This window comes from Thunnus albacares, chromosome 16, assembly GCF_914725855.1.
Source record: "Thunnus albacares chromosome 16, fThuAlb1.1, whole genome shotgun sequence".
Classification (NCBI taxonomy): Eukaryota; Metazoa; Chordata; class Actinopteri; order Scombriformes; family Scombridae; genus Thunnus; species Thunnus albacares.
Window position 1 is genome coordinate 18,468,175 of NC_058121.1, and position 23,440 is coordinate 18,491,614.

A 23,440-nucleotide genomic window follows, 5' to 3' on the forward strand; every position below is an offset into this window, starting at 1 on the left:
TACTTTTTCATTGTCCTAAATATTAAACAGCCACAAAGAAATCTAAGGCATTCATCACACACTTCACTCTTTCTTTCCATTTACAGGAAAGCTCCCAATATTTCAAGGAGATGAAAGCAGACTTTGCAGCTATATGGGGACACAGACAGACATATCCTGGATGAATAAATGTGTGGTTTTATTAAAATGTTTTAAAAAATGTTTTTAATGACAATTCAGCACTGAAGTGGTAGGGGTTTACTCTCTTTTTAACCTCTTAACATCCATCGGGTCGCCAGCAACCCACTTAAGCCAGTTGTAAGCAGCTTAGCATCTTGTAGTAATGAGTAAAAGCAATTGACACAATTTGGCCACTTGGAGATGTTTTGGAGAGGTTCACAGACACCAGTGACACCACAAACTAAAAAGGTCTAGAGGGCTGGGATTTTATACAGGTGTGGTTGACAAGATGTAGGAGGTATGTGGTGGTTTGCATAGTTCTGATATAAAGCATGTCCTAGTTATTGTTATTCAAATATGACTCATTATAGACGAGGACCAAAAACATGTTTTTGAGACATATTTGAACTGATTTTAGTTTTGGTTGTGTTTTATCCACATGCCAAATAAGACCATTTCCAGAAACTACCATATGTTTCTTTTCAATTGAAGCATGCATTTTGGTGTCACAGTTCTTCTGTTATAAGCTTTTCCATTTGGGTATGCCAAATAGGTGAAAATTACCAAAAAAAAAAGGGTGGATGTTAAGAGGCTACAACATGATATACTACTGAAAATGATAAATACAAAAAATACATACTTCTTCCTTGAAGAGCATTATTTGGAGACATTTCATATGTTTTTATCCTATCCTTTTTACCCTTTCTCAAAGTTATCTTTATCTTTTATTTGTAGTTTTATACGTTTAAATGTTTGTCTAAATGTTGGTTTTTGACCTGTGCATGCAGAAAGAGTGAACCACTCTCATTGGACCGTCTTGTAAAAACAAATTTTTGAGAAATTTTTGTGATTATCAAAATCTCATCAGTGCTCTCTTCAGTGACCACTGTAAGCATTTGGTGTCTTTATTTGATAGTGTCATTAATAGTAAAGAACTTAGCACAAATACATGTCTATGGTATGATGACCATAGCATTGTTTAGCATGATGTTTAAGTATGCTGTTCTTTAAAAATCTCAGAGACTTTTTAAACATTTCAGGGCAGCTGAAGACTTTTGTCCTTGAGGTCTTCCTGCTCCAGAGCACGCTGAGTGATGAACCAGAATCCATCACTTCTCTCTGTTGCAGTTCTTGGAGTTGATCAGCCAAAGTTAAAACCACACTAGAAATACTGACCAAGTATGTGTCTTTGGACTGTCAGCATTCAAACTTTGTATTTGAATTTGAATTTGTTGTTTCCATTTGCTTAAAAAAACTACAACAGGGATTTTGTCGAAACCTAAATAACACCTGAGTGCAGTTACCTCAGTGTCTGTTTACTGTCCAGCAGTGTTGAAATCACTTGAACACACTCAGTGGTGTTTTAAATGGACTGTATAAAACCTTAAACTGCAAATATCTCATGAGTGCAACTGATGTCAGATACAGACAGTAGTGAAATGAAAATATCATGTTTCCCTCTGGAGGGTAATGGAGTGGAAGTACAGAGTCTCACAACTCAAGATGAATGCTTTCATCTCAAAACGAACTGTTCTTGTACTTTGTCACTTTCCAGGATGCAGAGTGATGAGAAGAGATCAATGAAACCAATCTTCTGGTGACATCTACTGGAGAAACTACAGTGTTGTTGCAGGAAGAAGAAAAAAATCCTCTAATCAAGACTATCCTGAACTTGGCGTCCTCTGCTGGTAGGAAAGTAGGCAACTCTAGTTCTTGACCTTACAGGGCAGTTGACCGTTCAATCCAGCAACTTCATAAATCACCTTTGATAGTTTCATTGTTGAGATAATTTCACAATATTGGCCCAATTTATACTAATTTATAGCTTATTCGCTTAATAGTGATATAAAAATACAATAAGAGGTGTGCACAACTAATCATTGCACAATTAATAATTTCTGTCCTATTTTGGTTCGTAAAATCATGTAAACCAGATAAAACACGAGCCAAAGGCCTGTTTGTTATCTTGCGACGTCTTTCATGGTTTCAGATAGCTGAACGGTGTACCTCGAGAGGAAATAAAAATTTTACACTTTGCATTTTTTTAAAAATCAATTATTTTTTAAAAAAATGGAACCATGACCCTGCTCTAATACGTTAAGTTTTTCTCGCTTTTGTGTTTTTTGCTCTTTTTATTGTACGCTAATTCTCAGTTCAAGAAAGCATCCTGGCGTTGTAGTAGTAATGCAAATAAAGGTCAACATGTAAGAAAGGGGAAACTATACTTTATTAATATGTGAGAAAATTAATTGGCCTTTGAAAAAAAAATCAGGACCTCTGATGCGTTACACCACTGTCGTAAAACGTCTCTGTCTGGTGTTGCAATGGCGTTTGCTGCGACAGCACTTTGCGGCAGCAGGGAAATCGAGGAGAAAGCAGCGACTATCGTCGCCAGCGGAGATATTATCGCCTCAGTAATCCTCGGATTTATGCAATATTCGGTGAAGTAACGTGTATATTGATTTTATTTCCCTGCGCCTTGTGAATGAGATTGTGTTCAACGTTTTCCAAGCGTGAATCTCCACCTTAATGCGGTGGGATGGCCACAGTGCCGCCTGGGCCTAGTAGCGCACTGCCCGCATCCCCGGCTGAAGTTCCTCCTTTCCCCGGGGCTGGGAGCGCGGAGCCGGCGGGGGAAGACGGAGAGCCGGCCTCTCACAGGGACGAGTGTGTCCCCGCCGGTACAGGGAAGAAGTCTCAGCCGTTAACCGAAGTCAAAGGGTCGGTTAAGAAGAAGCAGAAAAACATGCTAGCCCGAGCTAGCCCGGCGGCGCTGCACCTTAAAATGCAAGCCCGGGAGCAGCAGCAGTTGAACGGCTTGGCCAGTCCCTCAGAGGACGCCGACGGCCACCAGCACACAGGAAACCGGCCTGACAACCCGAGACCGTCCGTGGACAACTGTGACAGCAGCGGCAGCAATGAGGAGGCTTCAGCCGCCAGAAACAATAGTGAGCACTGCCAACACGAAGGCCACAGCCCCTGCTCTAAAAACGGCAGTCACTCTCCCCTGGTTAACAACAGCATGAACGGGATGCCGGGGTTCACAAGAACTGAGGCGGCCCATATCCACCCCGAGGACGGAGGGAAAGAGGAGGAGTTTGACCACACGGAGCCCCCGAGACCGCCGAGCGACGTGCCGCCGGACGCCGCCGGGCCCGGCGGAGAGGAGAGCCCCGCTGACCTGCAGCAGCAGCCGCCAGCGGCAGAGCTGGCCCGGCTGGACCTGAGCAGCTCTCCTGGCCGAGCGGAAGAAGAAAGCCACGGCATCCGCTATGTCCGCTACGAGTCCGAGCTGCAGATGCCGTGGATCATGAGACTGATCACCAAGGACTTGTCTGAGCCTTATTCCATTTACACGTACAGGTACTTCATCCACAACTGGCCGCAGCTCTGCTTTCTGGTGAGTATGACACAACACGCCCCTAACTGTGAAGGAAATGTCTCCGTCCACCCTTTTAACTTCTTTAAAATAATATGTGATCTACCCTTATATCCCATGGACTCTGGTTGCAAGTCAGTTTTATTTGTATAGCCCAATACTACAACTTGCCTCAGTGGGCTTTACAATCTGTACAGCAATACAACATCCTCTGTCCTTTGACCCTCAATTTGAATAAGGAAAACTCCAAAATTCACACAGGAGAGAAAGAGACAGGACATTATTCAGACAGGAGAGAGAGAGAGAGACACAGGAGAGAGAGACAGGACAACATTCACATAAGAGAGAGAGAGACACATGAGGTGAGGCTGAAACTCCTATGGGATGAAGAACCGGATCCAACTGATTCTGGAAATGACACCGACCGCCAGGGAAGCAGAGAGGGTTCCAGGATGGGTGATGATCCAGCAAAGAGACGCCTGAGTGAAAAGGGAGAGCAAGGAGGGGAAAATAGGAAGAAAAGGGAGGGCAGGGTGGGAGGGGTGCAGCTTGGACACTCACGTGCTTGTTACCTGGAGTTGCATAGCATTATCGGGTGTGACTTCACACTCACAGCTCGCACATCGGACATAGCTCTGATGTGTGCTATAGATAAACACACACAGTATGTAAATGACTCACTGAGACAGCACATTGGGTTGGAGTTTGTATAGCCTCGGTGTATGTGTCGACAAGTTCCAACTGTCGTGACAGCAAACCTTTTAGTTCATCAATAACGTCAGGGTCTCCTGTCAAGTCAGTTGTATACAATTAATGAGGAAAAGAAGACTCTTAAAACTTTCAGCTGACTAAACCAGTCTCACCTCAAGGTCTATTCAGTAGCTGTTCTGCAGCTTTCGGCCACATCATGCAGTCTTTCTCAGTAGTTTGGGAGTGGGAGTTTGCCCACTTGCCAAGGAATTGTACATGTTCACATTTCCTTTTTTTCTTTCACGTTTGCTCAATCTTTCAGTCTCAACCTTCATTTTTAGTTTTAGGAGACAGTAATGTGTTATATAACTAGGTGTTTGTGTGTTGCACATACAGTGTCCAGTGAAGGTTTTCTACTGCCTTTGTTTATCCCCTGGAGCCCCAAGGTCGTAAACTTCCCAGTTCCAGTCTAACTGGAACGCCGCATGTGACATAAGAGGAAGTGCCATGAAATAGAGGTCAGAGGTCAGCTAAGACAGCCGGCAGAACTGGCAGGATGACAGGGACTCTAGAGGAACCGTTGCTAGGTTTGCAGCGGCCACCCCAGCAGACACTCAGAGGCCCTAACAATTGCGAGTGTGTGTTTGTTTGTTTGTGTCACAGGCCATGGTGGAGCAGGAGTGTGTCGGAGCCATTGTATGTAAGCTTGACATGCACAAGAAGATGTTCCGACGTGGCTACATCGCCATGCTGGCCGTGGACTCGAAACACAGAAGGAAAAGCATCGGTGAGATCTCCGCTCCGCACGTCCCAAACAGAACCGAACAGTCTGTCTCATCACAATCCTGAACCTAGACCAAGTCTTACAGCAGTGTCTCGCTTTCTTTGACAGCCAAATCTCTTTTATGCAAATGCAGCGTTTAGATAAATTATACACTCTGGGTTGCTGTGTAACATTATGTTTTACATTTGTTCCTCAGCTGATGCCTGCCTTATAGTATCAGACTCAAAGCCATTAAAAATAGAGAAACCGGGTGTTATTTTTGTAAGAGGTTTTGTTTATTCACATGTCGTTACTTACTTGGGCTCTTCTATTCCAGGTACTAATCTGGTGAAGAAGGCCATCTATGCCATGGTGGAGGGTGACTGTGACGAGGTAAGATACCCACACTCATTTCCACTGCGAGGTGGACAGTGCCACACAAGACTCTCATTTCTGTTTCAATTATATAAATACATCCAGAGACTATTAAAGTCCCAGATAAGAGCCTGAAACACATTCACGACATTCACAAGGCTTTACACCTCAGTCATACGCAGAAGACGGTCTTGCATTTACTAGCACACATTGTACATGAAATGTAGAAGAAACCAGGAATCTTTACCTAAAATGACTATTGATTATTAAAATAGACCTTTCTGACATTTGGTTCTTTGCTGTAGGTTTGTGTTGCCCTAAACCTTTACCTTTTGTAAGACAACTACATCCTTACACAATAATGTTTGGTTAATTCTTACTGTAACTGGGTTAACAGGAAAGTTATGTTTCTGTTTTGTTTTTTTCCAAGGATTTAGTAATTTATAGCACATCCACTGTTCTTTCCTGATTGGGCATTGGGTAATTTTTAGCTTATCCTTCCTTTTGATATTAGTATTGTGTTGATTTGGAACCTAAATATCATTAATTTCATCTGCTTTGTGCTAATTCATGTTCAAACTGCTGCTAGTTTTTCGAGGTCCAGTTTTCCCGCCCTGTCGTTCGCTTATCTAATTTTGCTGGTAATCTTGTCAGCTGCTCTAAGCCTTTTAGTATCTACAAACTATTTCACTTATTCTGCTTCTCACTGAATAGTCGCATACTCACCCACATGATTCTTACACACATACGCACCATCGTTTAAAAATCTCCAGAGAGAGCAGTTTTATGACGTAGAAATGAACCACAGTCTTAAAAACAGACAATGTGATTCACCACATAATTTTCTATCATTGGTATGATTGTCCAAACAAGGAGACAGAATATGTCTTTTTTTTTTTTTTTTTTTTTTTTAGAAATGCAACAATTAAGCATTTAACAGCTTGTGACTGTTGACACTTAGGCTGCTTATTGTGGACATTTTGTGTGGATCAAGAACATCAAAATGAATCATTAATACTTCAGTCCTAGAAGCCAAAGGAATGTGCATGTATCAATGGCTGAACAGATTGACAGCCCACTGACTCTAAAATTCATCTTTACTGACAAGTAAAGATTGATTGATTGACCTTCCAGGCAGCTACTGGTTTTTGGCTGTGTCGGAGCTCTCAAGCGTTTGTTGGAAGAAGCGATTCTTTTTAGCAACTGACTCTTGTGCTGTAAATACTCCGTCAAACATAGCAACAAGAAAGATTTCAAAACCCTGTCTTGCAACTGCATTACCACATGATAACAACACACGTTTGAAAAATGTAGAAGTTGTGAATGTTCATTGTGATACATGACGGTTAAAATATTGGCTGTTTGACTTGTAAATTGTAGAGTAATTAATGGAAACTTAAGAGTTTCTGGAAAGGAAGAAAATCATTTTAAAACCTTGAGTACACTCTGGGAAATGGTTCGTAGCAAAGATTACAACGTTAAAGTATTCAACCCCAAATCATTTTAAAATATTGAATGCAGTTTTATCACATATATTTTGTTGTTCCTACTAAATATTGACTTAAGGAGGGTGTGGATACTTCAGCAGCCAGTTACTTTAAGTTTCATACCTGTGTAGTAACACCTGTGTTTTGTCTGCTCTAAAAAATGTTTATACAGTTGTAGCTCCATGATGCGGTTTGCCTACCTTAGCATAAAGACTTTAAGCAGGAGGAAACAGTTAGCCTAGCTCTGTCAAAGATGCATCCCAACAACTCCAAAACTGCCTTATTTACATGTTGTTTGTGTGTATTTAATACATCTAGAAATAGAGCATGTGACATTGTAGTTTAATAAGCAGTTAGCTTTCTAATTGAAGCTATTTTGGCCAACACCAGCTAGACCAATAACTGAACATGTTGTGGTTGAGTTGCAGACTTCAAACACTTTGGTAATTTTGAACAAGCAAACCCTTTAACATATTGGTGAGTAGCTTGCTAGCTCAACATACAGCATGTAACTGAGATGGTTTTGGAGTTTTTAGACGTTGTTAGATATTGTTTTTATGTTCTTATGACAGAGGCTAACTCTTTTCCCTGCTTCCAGTCTTAATGCTAAATTATGATAAACATGTCATAGAGCTATCACTATACCATGCAGAAATATCAATACTTTCATTTGTTTCTTGATAAATAAGCAATTATGCTAAAGCAAAGTCCAGAAAAACTAAATAATTCTTTGTGGCAGGTTCTTAAATAAACCTAACACAATGTCTACAGGCGTAGTATGAGCAGCACCTTAGTAGAGGAGCAGCAGCAGCGAGTGCTCTGTGTCTACACACGAGGTGTTCAGGTACAATGTTGAGTGTAGGTCACCAGCTTTTTGGAAGCACTCAGAGCCCAATATATAATTGCTGTAGTTACACTCGTAAAATTGACTTGAAACGTAAAAATATGCTGTACATGGCCTGTGTAGACAGCGGTCTAAAAATGGAAAACGTATCTGTTCCGTATGAGATGAACAACTGAAAAACACATCTGAGACACTTTCACATGGTGTAACACGGATCAGTTAGTCTCATATTTCACAAAACAAAGCACTGACATGTCCGTCTTTTTGTCGACAGGTTGTATTAGAGACCGAGATCACCAACAAATCAGCCCTGAAGCTCTACGAGAACTTGGGTTTTGTCAGAGACAAGCGGCTGTTCAGATACTACCTGAACGGAGTGGACGCGCTGCGGCTCAAACTGTGGCTCCGCTAGAGGAAAGAAGAGGGGACAGGGGAGGACGGGACAGCAGGTGCTGTTCACCTCGTACACTATCAGCTTGACAGCCTCAGCTCTGCCCTGGTCATTTCACACTTATATACACAAACACACACACACACACACACAGACACAGTACACGCACACACACCTGTGTACAAACATAAAGAGTATGCACATAGGTATGCATAGACACGCAAACACACCCTACTTTTGTCCTTGACCTCTGAACAACTGTTGTTTAGGCAGAAACAGACTAAAATCCCTCCAGATGTTTTCATGACGGGGCCCCTGATACTTTTTGTGACGAGGAGGGGGCGAGTGAGGGTGGTCTCTGGGATGACCTTGACTGGGGACTAGATGACCTTTTGACCTTCAAGCTTGGAATCCGCATTGAGCGGGACGTTCGGTGTGAGGCAGCTCCGGTGAGGACGTGCGTCCAAACCCCAGAGGACAGGGCACCACACCAAATCATCCTGCAGAACACAGGACAAAACAAACTAAAAGAAAACAACAACACGTGAAACAAGGAAGCGGGGGGCGGTAAAAACAGACTGGGAAGAAAATATTTGTGGAGTTTATTTTTGTGTTTCTTTTTTAACCTTGTAAGTTGGATGGGGGACGGAAAAGCTCTAGTATGACTGTGTGTTTGTACCGCCTCATGTTTTTTTGGAAAAGCAAGTGTTTGGTCTATTGTTGTGTGCATGTGTACGTGGCGTGGTTGGTTTCACTGTGAGCGAGTGAACGTGTTTGTGTGACTGTGTGAGCGCATGCTTGGTTGGAAATTTGTGCGTACTGTTCTCCCCCCCGATGTCTGTTTTTGTTTCCCCATCGTGTCCAGTGGGCGCGGCAGCTCCATGCTGCTGTCTCCATCACCTGCCTCAGCCTCCAGGACTGAAGCCTGTAAAGATATGCATGCATTTATTTTAATGTGAGTGCGAGAATGAGCGTGAAGAGTGTGTGTGTGTGTGTGTGTGTGTGTGTGTGTGTGTTTACTAACCCAGTCTGAGGCTAACCCTCCGAACCCCTTCCTCTTGTTTGGTGTAAGCATGTTGGCGCAGAGCTGTTGATCGAAACAAAATCACTCCATTAGCACCTCAAACTTTGCCCAACCGGTGGATCTGCCACCTTTTTCGCTTCAGCGTCCTAAATCTCTCAGTTCATCAAACCCTGACGGAGTGTGGGTGACGAGTTTATTCTTTTTCTTCCTATTTTTGCAGATCAGAACTTGTTCTCCCCCAAATGCACTGCCAGCCGCTGCAAAATCCCCCCCCGCCCCAAAAAAAGGAGAAAATGGAGTCTTAAACAGACATCTTGCCAATGATGGTGTGGTCAAACATGTCCTAACCATCTCAGTTTACTCCTTTTTAGATTATCAGTCTGATTCTCCTCGTTGCAAGTGCCACTCAATCCATCAGCACTCTCCGCCACGTCTGCAATGATCCGCCCGCTAACAGGCGGTGCGCACACTGCGGTCTCGGCCCGCTTCTGGTCTGCCTCGGCACCAGACTGGAGGTGAAGTGTTACACGTGCTGGATTCCTGTTTGAGTATGCTGTGTGTGTGTGTTTATTTCTTGATTAAAAAAAAAAAAAAGGAAAATAGACAAGTATTCTTAGCAGATTATATTTTATTGTTTTTGTTCGCTTTCAGTTTATTTAGATTGTCTAATATACACCTGTATAACCTCACGCCGCCCATAAGCGGCTGAGTCCACAATGCACTTCCCAGGTGCCCTAGCTCGATGCACAACCAACCTCGCTAACATTTTAAGATCTCCAGCCTGGAACACTGGTCATAGATCCAATCCACACTAATTATGGCAAAGAAAGTTTGCTTTAACCGCTTTTGTTTTTCTTCAAAAGTAAAATGAACAATGGTCAGATGCACTTCTTTGGAAATTGCTGCAGTGTGTATGTGTAAGTTTGAATGTGTCTGTGTGTGTCTCTCGTTATTTTGACAATGGTGTGGATCTGTTCTGATAGACTTTTTATTCTCTACTTTCAGAGGCCCCGCACAGTAAAATCCCTAGCTTTTATGGTGCTGTGTTTTGTTCCAGCCTAATAAGGACAACAGGACGTGTTAATAGGAAGGAACAAAAGCACACACTGTTTTTTTTGCTGTTGTTTTTTTTTTTTTTTAAAGCTTTCTAGGATTCTGGTTCGTGCCTGATGCGATAGAGAGAGAAAGGAGACAGATTGGTTGATAGCTACGGGGAGAATAAACCCCTAAGTCGGCTTTGATTCGTCAAATTTGGAAACAACCTTCACGTCGGGTTGTAATTGCAATTTCAGCTGGATTTTTGTTTATCTAGTATTTCAAATTATGCAATTGGACATCTGTGTGCTTTTATCCTGCTTACAAGCGCTGAAAGAAACTGACATGTGGCACAACTGAAAATCCAAATATTGTCTACAGAACAAACAAACGTCTCCAGCAAAACATTCATACTGATCATATATTTTAAGGATTTAAGGACGGATGAGTGACACTACAGGACCCTGCTCACAGTTTAGGTTTCTTTCCCCTTTCAGCGGTTCAGCTGAACTTTTACACCCCAGGAGCCCTTGACTGGAAGGGAGAGTAGATGTTTACAGAGTTGCCACCCACCATAACAGCCTGTGTATGTTTGTGTCTGTGTGCATTTGGAACAATGGATCAGATGACCTATTTTCTTTTGTTTTTTGTTTTGTGTTTTTTTTTTTTCAGATTTGTATAAGAGTGTTGTTCTATTCATTGGATATATTGAGAGCATGTTTTTTTTTTTTTTTTTTTTGTGAATCATCTGTTGGGAGGGGCGATTTGGTTGATTTATCAGATTTTTTTTTTTTTTTTTTTAATTTCTGTGCAACTTTAGCCCATCCAGAGATGTTACAAAGAAGGTGATGAGCAGTTCATTGTGGGCATACAAAACTATTTGGACCGTGAACGCCGACTATTTGCTTTTCTGCTCATCTGACGCTGTTTAGATTTCAATTTCCACCCTGTTTCAAACTCCTTCCGGTTTATTCTGGAGGTTAAAATCTTGTGTCCCTGCGTCGGACACTTGTTCCCCTCACTGTCTGGGCCTTTAACACAGTGACTACTGATGGATGAAAGGACAGGATAGGTGACACCTTAACAAATAAACCTATCTCGTTCTATCAAACCAGTTGTCAACATAAGGAGGTGTTTTAGATTTTGAAGGAAAGGGGTCTGCTATCTACTTTGTGTTATAATCCTGTGAAACTCTGGCAGTTCCACTGGGTATAAGGGCATTACAGCCTGCCACACTGAGCCAAAGGGCTCTGTTTAGATCATGATCACAGACTGAAGGGCTTCGTCATCAATATCAGTTAGTAGCCATGGCTTGTGGTGTCGGGTACTTTTACCCGGCTCTCACAGACAATGTCTCCTCTGCATTTGGAATTAGTTGTAAGTTTTGACACAACATGCCAGTTCAGTGTTCACAGATGCTTTTTTTTTTTTTTTTTTTTTGTCTTCACCCTGGATGTCCGCTGCGCTGCCCAGGTGGCTTATTCTAACAATCCCACCCTCCCTCTTCTCTGTCCTCACCCGGGGCGACATCTACCATCCTATATTATAAAATTCCCCCAGAAACCAGATTATTGGTAGTAACATTTGTCTCGGAAGTCATGCTGCACCACAAAACGCTGTGGTCCCCAAAAACAGCCAACCAACCACAGGGGGTTCCCTGCAAGTCTCTTCGGGGCGGCAAGCACCGCCTCCACCGCCATCCACCAAGTGTGCAAAGGGGAGAGCAAAAAAGGTTTTTTTGCATGTCAGATTTCTGTTTCCCCTGTTCCTCTTCCCCGTCCCCTCTCTTGATTTTGATCTGGAAATGTCCGATAGCTTTTATTTAATGTGGAAAAAGAACACAGAAATAAATTATTTGATTTTTTTAATGCTGTAAACTGGGTTATCTTGTCTGCTGTCTGGAGTGGGTTTCATTTAAAACAGTCGGTATTTTAAGAAAGAGACACAATCAGACATCTGAAAGAATTGTTTATTTGATCACATCTGGTTTCATATCTACATAAATAGACAAAAAAGTGTCACTATTTTACATCACACTTACTCTAAAACAGTATTATTGCATATACACAGGCAGTTGTACATGAAGCATATCAGATGGCTCATGAAGTTACAGAAAATATATTTACTTTAAACAAAAGACTGGCTCAAATGAAGTGTTACAAATATTTCTTGCATCTTTTCTGTTTCTGAACTACAGCAGAAGAGATGTTTCTATTAAATAAATGAATACTTTTTTTTTTTGTTTCTCTCAAGTCATGAAGTAAAGACTCAAAACCTGATCTGACTCGTTGCATCTCATCAACGTGACATTCTGAGCTAAACGTGTCCGACTAAATGTCTCCTGTATCTGCTCTGTTCTGAACCAGATTAAAACACAGAAAACACTACTGTGCAAACTGAGCTGGTTTAAAAAAAAAAACACTTATTGTGAAAATATTAACTACCCCAGTGTCTTCAATGTTTGTGCTTTTCCAGCCAACAGAAACACTTGATTCATTATAAAGAAGTTTCTGCATTAAGTCTGTGTATGAATAGACTTTGACATAGTCATGCATTTAGAAAAAAAGTGGCAAAAGAATGAGTTCATATGAGTCCTTATACAGAGTTATATTGTACGTCTATTGTACGTATTATGCTACATACTTCTATAGGATGGTATTTCAGATGTGCTTCTCACAGTAACTTTTATGAGCCTTGAATAAAACATTTACACGAAATTCACATTTAAACACAAATATTAATGCAAATGAATCTCAAGTGAAGGTTTCTAAAAATGTTTGGAAATCTTTCTTAGAGAGAATAGTTCAAATTTTTGGGAAATGCATTAATTTATTGTTGAGAATTGGATGAGATGATCAATAACTAGGATGGCAAAGTCATGACGCGCCCTATTCTACTAGTACTAGAGTACTCTACCTTCATTGGTTGGGTTTAGGCATGAGGAGTGAGATTGCTTAGGGTTAGGGCTTGACTTCGCCATCCTAGAAGAAAAAAAATTGCGTACGATACGTATGAAGCTACCGCTGGTAGCCGCTTAGATTAGATTAGCAGTAATCTCTTTAAACAGATATCTGCATAGCCGATGGGTTTCGAGATTGGATTAGTAGGGAAATAGCTAGCTTGGCTCTGTCCTAAAGTAACAAAATCCACGAACCAGCGCCCCTAAAGTTCACCAAATGAACACAATATATCTCATTATAGCTATAGAAAAAAACTAAGTTTAAAAATGTGACTTAATCGTTTTAATGGACCAGTGTATAGGATTTAGTGGCATCTAGCAGTGAGGTTGCAGATTGCAACTAACTGAATGCCCCCTCCACCCCCCACCCCCTCCCCCCCCCCCCCCCCCTTCTCTCCTTCCAAACATGTTAGGAAAACCTACGGTGGTTGTATAAAATGCGAAAGGCCCTCTCTAGACCCAGTGTTTGATTTGTCCCTTCTGGGCTACTGTAGAAACATGGCAGTGCAACATGGCAGGCTCCATGGAAGAGGACCTGCATCCTATGTAGATATAACGGGCTCAAATAATGAAAAAACTATTCTTATTTTCAGGTGATTATATACTAATTAAAACATGAATATTGTATTCTATTTCTGCCAGTTGATCCCCCTAAATCTTATACACTGGTCCTTTAAAGGCCTATTTCTTGACCAGTAGTCACTGCTCCTGGCACTGCTGTAGTCTGGTACATAACCACCTGTAAAACCGCTACTATTCAGTTTTTATACGCATTAAACAGACACGATATAATGTGTTCATTAGTGAGCTTCAGAGGTGCTGGTAGGCAGGTTTTGGTACCTTTGGACAGAAGCGTGCTAGCTATTTCACTCTGTTTCCAATCTTTATGCTAAACTAAGCTAACCGGCTGCTGGCTTGATCATCTCATTTAATTCACGGCAAGAAAGCCAATAAGCAAATTTCCCAGAACTATTACTTTAAATATCCTTAATATGTAGCTAGAAAGAAAACTTTATTTACACTAACACGACTGACCCCAAGTCGGCTACATATACAGTACATATATTTACATTGTTTATGTTATGTAGCGTTTCTACAGCCCTTTTATTACTTGACAGAGAACCTGCTGGACCGAAACTCCACAAATCCTCAATTTACCAGTAACACTTTCTGGCTGTTGATACCCCTGCATACTTTGTGTTTAGGAGCAGCAATTTTATTTATTTATTTTTTTATGTCAAAGTGCATCACACTAGCCCTGCCAAGCCTTTAGAGTCAACATCACCTGACAACATTCAGAAAAGTGCTCACATTGGTACTTTTAGAAAGGGGGGGAGGGAAGGGGGGGGGGGGGGGGATACAAAGCTGACCTTTGTGCAGCCTGTGCAAATTGTGCCCTATACTCAGTCACACTCTGTGGAACAGATGAGTCATTGCCAAACAGCCCAAGGTGATTGGAGATGCGGTAGTCATAGCGATGGTGATGTTCGCCGAGCCTCCTGAAACAGGAGCATCAGCCAGCATCAGGGTGTCATCAGAACTCGTCCTCGGAGCTGTCGGCCAGTAGCATGGCCTGGTCCTGACGACTGGTGCCAGGCTCGTGAGGTTGCTTAGGATGAAAAATTAAATCATTTACATCTCACTGTCTGGCAGGCAAACCACGATCTTTCTAATCATCCCTCCTCACTGTTATCCGATACACAACAATAAGTGATTAATACAATAGGGGTATTGACCTCTGGCTGTCTGACCTTCCTCCTCTGGTGTTTGAAGCTGTTCCTCCTCTTGCGGTGAATCATCCTGATGCTGTAGAGGGCACCGACGATTAGCAGGGCCCCTGTGATGCCGATGCCCACAGGGGCCAACATCCCAGACACATAGCCCGCCTGCCGAGAGTGGAGACACAGAGGTCAAAATGGAGGTACATAGAGCCAGTAGCTGGGTTATAAATATGTCTAGTGTGGGTAAGTCCATTTAATCTCCACCTAAATTATCTTATCTAACAAATCTCAATTATTAAACAAATTCTCACCACTGGTTGACATTTTTTTGACTGAAAAACAAGACTTTTCAAGGACAGTAGGGGGCAGTCTTACCTTTTCTCTGATCAGCTCTACCCAGCTACGCACTGGAAGAGAAGAGCCATAAATTTAGCAAAGCCACAAACTACAAGACTCTTTGTTTCCATCTATGTGTAGCTTGGTAGTTTTAATGATGGCAGCAAGTGAAACAGACTAAGGCAGGTAAAAGGATGAATTATAAATGTGTGTTTTCATGCTCTCTCATACTCAGCCCCTGGTTGCGTTGAACCCAGACAGGAGGTGGAGGAATGAGGCTGTATGGAGGCTGCGTTGAGGATGTCTTAGGGGTTTCTGTCAGGTCTTCTTCGCTCTCTTCTTCCACCGATTCCTCTGAGTTCTCATCCTCATCATCCTCATCTGGCTCCTCTGTGAGGAACAAAGCGGAAGAAGGAAGGATCACTCTAGTCTTGTAGCTCATTGATGGTTGAGATTTTTAAAAAATGATATTTAAAATGAAATAGTCTCAGTGGGCAATAAAACTCATCTTACCCTCAGACTCCATCTCCTCTAACCCTGATCTGGATTTATGCACAGGCTGACGGGTTGCCATGGTTACTGTTGTCGTAGCATGCTGGAAGGATGAGAGTGAGGGGTCACTGGTTGGCAGGTTTTCTTCGAGGTTTGGTGTCCTCGCTGCATCTACGCGGCACAAATCACACAGCACAAGGAGAAAACAAGAGTAGTGGAGGTTTTCACACAGTTTTTACAACCAAAGCTCATTTTCATAATGTGTGAGAGACGAGATGCCTGTTCAGATTCGGGTGAACTCAATCAGTCAGACATTCAACAAATGCATCTGCAAAAATGAATATATTTACAAATCACATTACACTACTGTACTTTAAATGACAGAAAACTACTTTGCAGACGATGCAAATGTTTAGACTGATGAATTCCTCCTTATTTAATGTGTGTTCTTAACTGTCTGTGTTGCCGTTGGTGCCAGTTCATGTCAAAGTCAAATAAACTTGGACAGACTTGAAACTTGGCAACAATAAAAAAAAGTCATATCTAATTACTATAATAGGATTTAAGAAATGTTAAACCTAAAGGTCAGATGCCAAGCAGCATTATATTTGCAAGTTATTTTGTAAATTCAAACTTGAAAGGTGAATATTATTCAAACGTGGACATTGTTAAATGCACAAATAATGTGGTAGCTTCTTACATTAAAGGACTTTCTAGCAGCGGACTCTTAAAGCTCCCCTCCAGACTTTTTAAAGATATATGTAAAATACTCTATTTTGAATAAGAATTTGGGTCTCATATGGTTTTTCCCACAAAAAAAGTTAAATTATCTTGTTAAAATCCTTAAAATTACATCTACTCCCTCTCCCTCATTAAAAATTACAGAATCTATGAATATGCAAATATTTTTCAGTTCAAAAGTTTAACTACTAGACACAAGATGTCTCCTACTTTGCTGTTAAGTCTGTTCTCAGTGTTTGTGCACTGGAGGCTTCAAGTTTTCACATCACACTTGTGTAAGCTGCATACTGGACCATGATTGGCTCCAAACTAGTTGTCATGTTCAAATCATGTTCGTAGGCCCACCCCTTAAAATCTGATTTTCAGTGAGCTCAGAGAAACTTTCCACTTTCAGCAGATAAAGTGAAAACAGCCTTCAAGTGTCAAACTCTGCACATACATCTTTCTGCACAGTGAAGCTCAAACATCTAACCGTAGGAACAAAAAGGAAAAACACATTTTTGATCAGAGGGGGACTTTAAGTTTGAGATGTTTTCCATCGACCAATCAAAAGACCTTCATGCAGGTGAATGTTTACAGATAAATCACCCGTGTCAAGCTAACTCTCAAATCTCTAAATTTGTGATTTGAATGTAGCATGGTCCCTTAATTCAAGAGCCTCATGTTGACATTGAGATTCAAAGTCCTGCCACATCACTTCTCTCACCTTTATCAGAAGGATCCTCCGACAGTCCTGGCTCAGTTCCACCACGACGCTGCGAAAGAGACGGAACTGAGGAGCCTATCGGCTCTGGGAGCTCGGCGCCGGATGTCTGCCAAGGTGACGTCCAGTCTGGCATCAGTAGGGGTGGAGCCTGCGAGGGACCATCACTCTCTGTCTCCACAGTGACCAGCTGGTCAAGGTCCACCTCTGACAGAGGCATGCCTCTGGTCGCCATGGCAGCAGGAGGCTGAGGGCTCCCGGGCACCAGGGTGACTGCCGCCACTGCTGCTCCTGCTGCTGCCCCCTCTGGAGTGACATCTTCAAAAGGCTCAAAGATGAGAGGGAGAGACTCTGATGACATGGTACCTTCTGTGGCTTCATCCTGAGACAGCGGGACCACAGTGTCCACTGTAGTTGCGTCAACACAAGCACACAATCAGGGTCATGATACATAGCATGAGGATTTCAATTCCAAAGGGCAGAATTGTTTGGACCTTTTGTTAAATGTCAGAAGAACATTGTAGTCTGAAAAACTTTAGTGCTTATGTTGGGTTGAATTCACTGTGGGAACCAGGGAAAATAAACGACGCCAAGTTGATCTTACAGTTTTCAGCTCTGCACGTAACTCTGCTGATAGCTAAAATTAAAAATGTATAAGTTGTTCAGCATATAGCACTTAAGTATTTATGTCAGAACGCAGCTTTCTGAAAAAGGTGTCTTTTTTGGACAATTTTCTCATTAGAGGCACTTGTACTCGCAGAGAGCCGAGTTCACAGTGCAGCTCAGACACAATGAAAAAAAGGGTTGTTTAAAAAGATGGTTCTTTTCTAGATAAGAGTCTACCGCGGGGGGGCTCACAGGAGAAACTGTTACTGCATTACTGCATCTCTCAGGCGTTTTTTTTCCTTTAGTCCAAAGCATTTCTAAAGCTAGTGAGGGGGGGAAAAAGTAAAAATACTTATAAATCCTTTTACATAATACCGTTTTGGGAATTGAGGTTTTTTTGTGAGCTTCCTTTCTGTTGGGAGGAAGCTTCATCAAACAGACAATCCCCCTATGGAAGGCAGGAACACATATTGGCTCAGACAGACTCCTTTAATCCATTTCCCTCTTCTGACTCTCTGAATAATAACCTGCCTGGTTCTTTACAATATGAGGAGTGTGAAGGGTGAGAAAGAAAGAGAAGAGATTTGGGTGTGTGTGTGGGGGGGGGGGGGGGGTATAGATAGAGAGGGGTTGAATCCTCCAAAGACTTGTATAACACACCCCGCCACCAGCCTTTTTTCCTGGCAGTTGTCAGGTCAGGAATAGAAAGTAATTAGACTGCCACGGGTCCCAGCTGGGGTTCAAAGTGGAGCGTGGAAAAGCGGGCGCCTTCTTTGCCAATCATCAAAGGCAATCTCAGCCGCTAGATGTGTCGTTTTCATTTCCCGCCGCACTTTTTAATGAAGCCTCCTGAAACCCTGCGAACTCCAGCAAGCCGTAAAATACGGTTTGTTGTGGAAGAAGTTCTCATCGGGTGACAATGACTGCAGAGCATTACCTTACACCACTTCAGAGGGATTCTGTGTGTCTCAAGTTTCCATACATGGAACTAATTACCCATGAAAAAGAGTTTTTACCCAAATGTTTTCATTCCCCTGCAACATTAATTATGCTTTTCTAATTTTTTTTAGACTTACCGCCGCTTGGTCTGGCAGCCTCAGTCCAAAGGCTTTCAAGGCCGTCCTCTCTTGGCACCAGGTTTGGTCCAATTTCAGGCAACAGGGGGTCTGGGAGTGTGGATATTGTAGCTCCATCGTGGCCCCACATTGACAAAGAGGTCCGAGGGGAGGCGAAGACAGAGGGAGGGATGGGGCTGTGAGAGGTCAGTCTCTGGATCCGCACCAAGGGATTTGAAGGTTCTGTGGATGACGGCCAGCTTGTTTCTGTGTCTTTGCCTTTTAGAGAATCCCCATCTTCAGGTAGTTTCGTTCTGTCCTCTCCACTTTGGCTATTCTTTTGTTTCTCCTGGGTAAGCTCTTTACTCAGGCTTGACGCCTCCGTCTGCGGTGGTGCTGCAGAGGAGGCCGAAAATCCATCTGGAGTCAATCTTGGTGTACTAAGAGCCATGTGTGACTGCTTCCTTTCACCTGTGGGAGTTAATACAGGCTCCTTTGTGCTCTCTGGATCAGCAGACAACACTGAATCTACCTCTGACTGTCTGTGAGCGTCTCCCATCTGAGACGCACCCCCGACCTTCTTTACCTCACTGCTTTGGCTCCATGCTTCTCCGCCAGCCACACTCGGCCTAGATCTTCCATCAAGGCTGTCCCCGTTTTCTGTCTGCGTCACTGGAGCTATCCCCTCAGGTCCTGTTCTGCGTCCATGTGAGCCAGCCCCTCCTCCTGCACCTACATTCAATATTGGGCCATTTAGATCTTCTTTATCTGAGGGTTTAGACTCTGTGGGGTGAGTTGTCACTGAGCTGGCGCACTGCCCGTCACAGCTGCTGTCCTGCGTGGGGGTGAAGTTTGGGAGGTGGACAGGGTTTCCATAGACACAGAGACAAGTACCAGCCAGGAGGAGGAGGCGATGGAGCGTCCCGGACATCAGCATCTCTGTCTCGTCTCAATGCCTGGTGAGAGTGGATGCAAATGATAAATGCTAATAGGCTTAACTGAGGTGTAAACAACTCCCCTCCTACAACTTCTACGCTTTGGCAACCAGACAGAGAGTCTCAGCAGAAGTGGAGGTGTCTGGAGAGGACGATAGGTGGAAGGGCACACATTACAAAGGTGTGCAATGGCAGATTAAAGGGTCAGAATGCCAAGTGTTTTTCATTTGAGAACTTCACATGGCCTGTGATAAGCACAGAGAACAGGATTAACTGTGCGTCTCTGCCCGCCTTTGCTTTGATGCTGCGGTTGCACCGTTCTGAATGGCTCAGCTAATTCGGATGAAATTCCTTTTCATCTCAGACTCCTCTGAACGTTTTGTATAAACAGAAGGAAACACAGGGACGTGTACACGCGTACACACACACACACACACACACACAGAGGGAGAGTGACAAACACAAAGAGAGAGGGAATCTGACACAGCAATCCTTAGCACCCCTCCGCACTTCACCTATAAATAGCAGCAGGTTTTCTATCCTCTAGGATCCTCTTCAGATGGATCCACCAATGTTGAATTTGTACTTTAATCCAGACCTGCACCTCTTTTAAAAATAGGACAATTTTCAAAACAGAACATATGCACATGACCAAATGCTACATTTGATCAAAAACAAATCAGTCTGTGTGAGTCAAATCTTTGTGTGTGTGTATGTGGCACATTTGTTGCTTCTCCGATGTGATAGCAATAATCAATCAATCACAGCTGTAGAAAATGAAACAGACAGAAATGACACGTTAAGAATCCGCTATGTTAATAAATAATATGATAAAAGGGTGGCACCCATCCATATTGCCTGAGTCAGACGAGCGTCTGAGAGAAATCATCATCATCATCAAGCTCTGCTGATGCACAGTCCATCAATGTCACAGTACAACCCCACTTTTCTGCCTGCGCACCTCCCCTGTGATCAATGCACGGAGCTGCCGGTTTGATCATGCAGTCCACACCACCTGACGACAGAAGCGCTCGAGCATATGGACTGTAAACAAATTCACACTGCGGTGTTGAATCCCATTTCTCCCGTCTGACTGCACAGGATTATCATATTGGGGTTATACATACGCTCACATTGACTATATGCACCCCCCCCTCCACCCCCCACCCCCCCAAATCGAAGCACTCATCATATTCTGGTATTGAGAGCAAAATTTACATAAGCGAACAATTAAAGTCGCATATGGCTAAAAATAAAACTGCCTTTACCTTCCAGAGTTCATGACGGATATGCTTTGCCCGGAGGATGCAGAGCTTCTCTTGCAGCTTGCACAAAAATGCAAGACGCACGAATACAAATTCGGGGTAGTCTTGCGTGGAAAGCAAGCTGAAGGAGAGGCTTGTTGTTGTGCAGCTCAACGTCACAGACTGAAAGTCTCTGTCTTCTCTACGTGTGTCCGCCCGCCCGGGCTTCTGAAGTGCTGCCACCAAATGCTTCAAATCTGCACGGATTCATTAAAACTGACGGGTTCAGCCTCTGATTTGTGATAACTGTGCAATTCCTTTCCGCTACATCAATTCCTTGTTGTATAATCAGCAGTTCATTTTTCGCCTCCACTGTCTACTTTGATAGTTTTTTCCTTGTCTTATTAAACAGGCCATGTCAGACACCTGGTGGTGCTGATTGGACAGCTCCTTAACCTTAAGTTAAAGGTCGCCTGCTCGTCATTGAGAATAGGGGAGACCAGGGACATTTGTAACACAATTTCCTTACTAGTAGTGTTAATTTTGTCAGCTATTTTTTAATTTAGTCTTAGTCTTAGTCCTTGTTAGTTTTTATCATATTTAGTCAACATCATCCTGTTTTTAAAGTCAAGTTTTAGTTGACTAAAAGTCATTTTAGTCTTACCTTAGCCAAAGAAAAACTATTTTAGTATAGTTTTAGTCAATGAAAACTGTTGATATTTTAGTCTTTTTTTAGCCATCACATTATATTGAACATTTCAGTCAATCTAGTTGAGCCAAAACCAATAATTTTTTCATTTTAGTCAAACTTATTTCACATAAGATTTGATCTCATCACTATCTGATGAAGAACACAGGTTCAATGATTAAGAATGCAGCTTTGCAGAAAGTGTCTGGTCTGATGGTATCAATTTAAGGAATACATCCAGACATGAAACATGTTCTGATTTGCATATTTATTTTGTACCATTTTGTACGATTCAACAACTGGGGCCCAATACTTTCTTTAAAACAGCATTGGTCAAGCAAGCTAGAGAGTGAATGAAGAGAGGGAGCAGCGTTAGCTTCATCCTGTCCGCTGTGGCCTCTCTGCTCTGCGTTGGTGTAGCTCAGCCCCACACTTGGTCAAGAAGACACACAGATCTGCAGCTCTTAATCCATCCATGACAAAGGTTGGGGGCTACACACCGACAACCCAAAGGCTGATGCTTGAAGTGTCCCGAACACAGCAAAATAATAAGAAAATACAGGCAGAGGGCAGAGTTTCTGCAGATATATACACCACCACATACTTCTAGTTGGTCATAAGTGATGACTGAGAGGGATTACTTTTGAGTAAATCTATACATTGTTTTTTTTAGGAAAATCCTGTATAGTATACCTTTAAGAAACATTTTTGAGTAGGACTGGTCAGTTTATTCACAAGTAAACACGGTGTCTATAACCTACATATTGTATTCAACTTTTTTTGTGAACTGAAAAGTCAGATATGCTAAAGTGATTTAAATCCAATCAACCCATCCTTACAATAGAAATAAATTTTATTTGTAACTTTATGAGTAACTAGCTGTTGGATGCATTGATAATAAAGTAGTGGTAGAAGAAACATACTGCAAGATATTGGACTGCTGTGGAAGAATAGTGAGGTGGGATATATGAATCAAATGGCATCAACAGCAGTTAATGGTATAACATGGTATGGTAATTGTAACACATGATATAATTGTCCTGTGGGGACATGAATATAAGTTTTATTATGAACACACAGCCTGGAAAAACTGGAGTTGGCTTATAGTAACAGCAATATACTGTAGTTTGAGCATACAGACCAAGTTCCAGTGACCCCCACTGGTGGCACAGTGAGGTGACACTATGGGTTACACCTGTGCATTGTTGGTCATATATTTTAAAAAATTGTCATCTTTATGACAGAGAACTTTTAAATGCATTTTTTTCCTGCTTATAGTCAATTGAATCGATGGTGTTACAGCTCTTCGCTGTTACAACTGTCCCCAGACTCCTCTATAATCCAAGAGTTACCCACATCTCAAAGAAGATACAGTAAGTTATACTGTTTGTACACAGTATGAATGAATGAATGAATTTGAACTTGTCTGTCATTGTTGGCAATTTCTAAAGTGTGTTTTCGTATTTATATGCAAAGCATTTGATTGATGCATCTGAGATTTATTGGTTGAATATAAGTCTCTATTAATCTTATGATTTGAGTTTTTAAAAAATTTTTAATTTAAACTTTATTCATCATAACACATCCCATTTCATTATGGTCAAAATAACTTAAGACTTAATAGAAATTATAATCAAGTCAAGGTCACTGTCAAGGACAATGACAATAAAATAATAATAAAAGTATAGTAAAAAAGATTAATCAAAAATAAATAAAGACAGTTTTATATGTTTTCAAAAATGTAATTATTATAAATAAATAAATAAATAAGTAAATAAATAAGGATAGATTAATTTAACCTCAGGGGGTTTCA

General features: G+C 42.0%; 2 protein-coding genes and 1 long non-coding RNA gene across 5 annotated transcripts in view; 2 read left to right on the forward strand and 1 right to left on the reverse strand.

Annotated features, from left to right (window-relative positions):
- Positions 1-1,989, forward strand: part of LOC122999727 — a 36,971-nt gene extending 34,982 nt beyond the window's left edge. Inside the window, exon 5 of the long non-coding RNA XR_006407809.1 lies at positions 87-1,989. This is a non-coding gene — a long non-coding RNA (uncharacterized LOC122999727). The remainder of the gene's footprint in view (positions 1-86) is intronic.
- A 290-nt stretch (positions 1,990-2,279) lies between these two features.
- Positions 2,280-15,484, forward strand: naa30 (N-alpha-acetyltransferase 30, NatC catalytic subunit). 2 transcript variants are annotated; one of them, XM_044376900.1, is made up of 5 exons: positions 2,280-3,559; positions 4,892-5,015; positions 5,329-5,384; positions 7,972-8,146; positions 15,399-15,484. In XM_044376900.1, the coding sequence occupies exons 1-4, from the start codon at positions 2,699-2,701 to the stop codon at positions 8,107-8,109; spliced, it is 1,179 nt and encodes a 392-aa protein (XP_044232835.1). In that variant the 5' UTR covers positions 2,280-2,698; the 3' UTR covers positions 8,110-8,146; positions 15,399-15,484. The 2 variants fall into 2 exon arrangements, with proteins under 2 accessions (XP_044232835.1, XP_044232834.1); XM_044376899.1 differs by lacking the exon at positions 15,399-15,484 and having other exon boundaries at positions 2,281-3,559; positions 7,972-12,024.
- LOC122999724 (armadillo-like helical domain-containing protein 4) lies at positions 13,707-21,539 on the reverse strand. Of its 2 annotated transcripts, none has more exons than XM_044376898.1 (8): positions 20,964-21,539; positions 18,782-19,716; positions 17,103-17,507; positions 15,677-15,826; positions 15,395-15,553; positions 15,203-15,234; positions 14,858-14,992; positions 13,707-14,715 (listed from the first exon to the last, which is right to left on the reverse strand). In XM_044376898.1, the coding sequence occupies exons 2-8, from the start codon at positions 19,695-19,697 to the stop codon at positions 14,641-14,643; spliced, it is 1,872 nt and encodes a 623-aa protein (XP_044232833.1). In that variant the 5' UTR covers positions 19,698-19,716; positions 20,964-21,539; the 3' UTR covers positions 13,707-14,640. The 2 variants fall into 2 exon arrangements, with proteins under 2 accessions (XP_044232833.1, XP_044232832.1); XM_044376897.1 differs by having other exon boundaries at positions 14,843-14,992.
- Between the last annotated feature and the right edge of the window lie 1,901 nt (positions 21,540-23,440).

Bases quoted from the DNA above. Each gene is read 5' to 3' on its own strand.
- naa30 (XM_044376900.1), top strand. From the start codon at position 2,699: ATGGCCACAGTGCCGCCTGGGCCTAGTAGCGCACTGCCCGCATCCCCG. The intron at 3,560-4,891 runs GTGAGTATGACA...TTTGTGTCACAG, and splicing joins GGCCGCAGCTCTGCTTTCTG to GCCATGGTGGAGCAGGAGTG. The intron at 5,385-7,971 runs GTAAGATACCCA...TTTTGTCGACAG, and splicing joins TGGAGGGTGACTGTGACGAG to GTTGTATTAGAGACCGAGAT.
- LOC122999724 (XM_044376897.1), bottom strand. From the start codon at position 19,697: ATGCTGATGTCCGGGACGCTCCATCGCCTCCTCCTCCTGGCTGGTACT. The intron at 15,554-15,676 runs GTAAGATGAGTT...TGTTCCTCACAG, and splicing joins AGAGGAGATGGAGTCTGAGG to AGGAGCCAGATGAGGATGAT. The intron at 15,235-15,394 runs GTATGAGAGAGC...CTTCTCTTCCAG, and splicing joins TCAACGCAACCAGGGGCTGA to TGCGTAGCTGGGTAGAGCTG.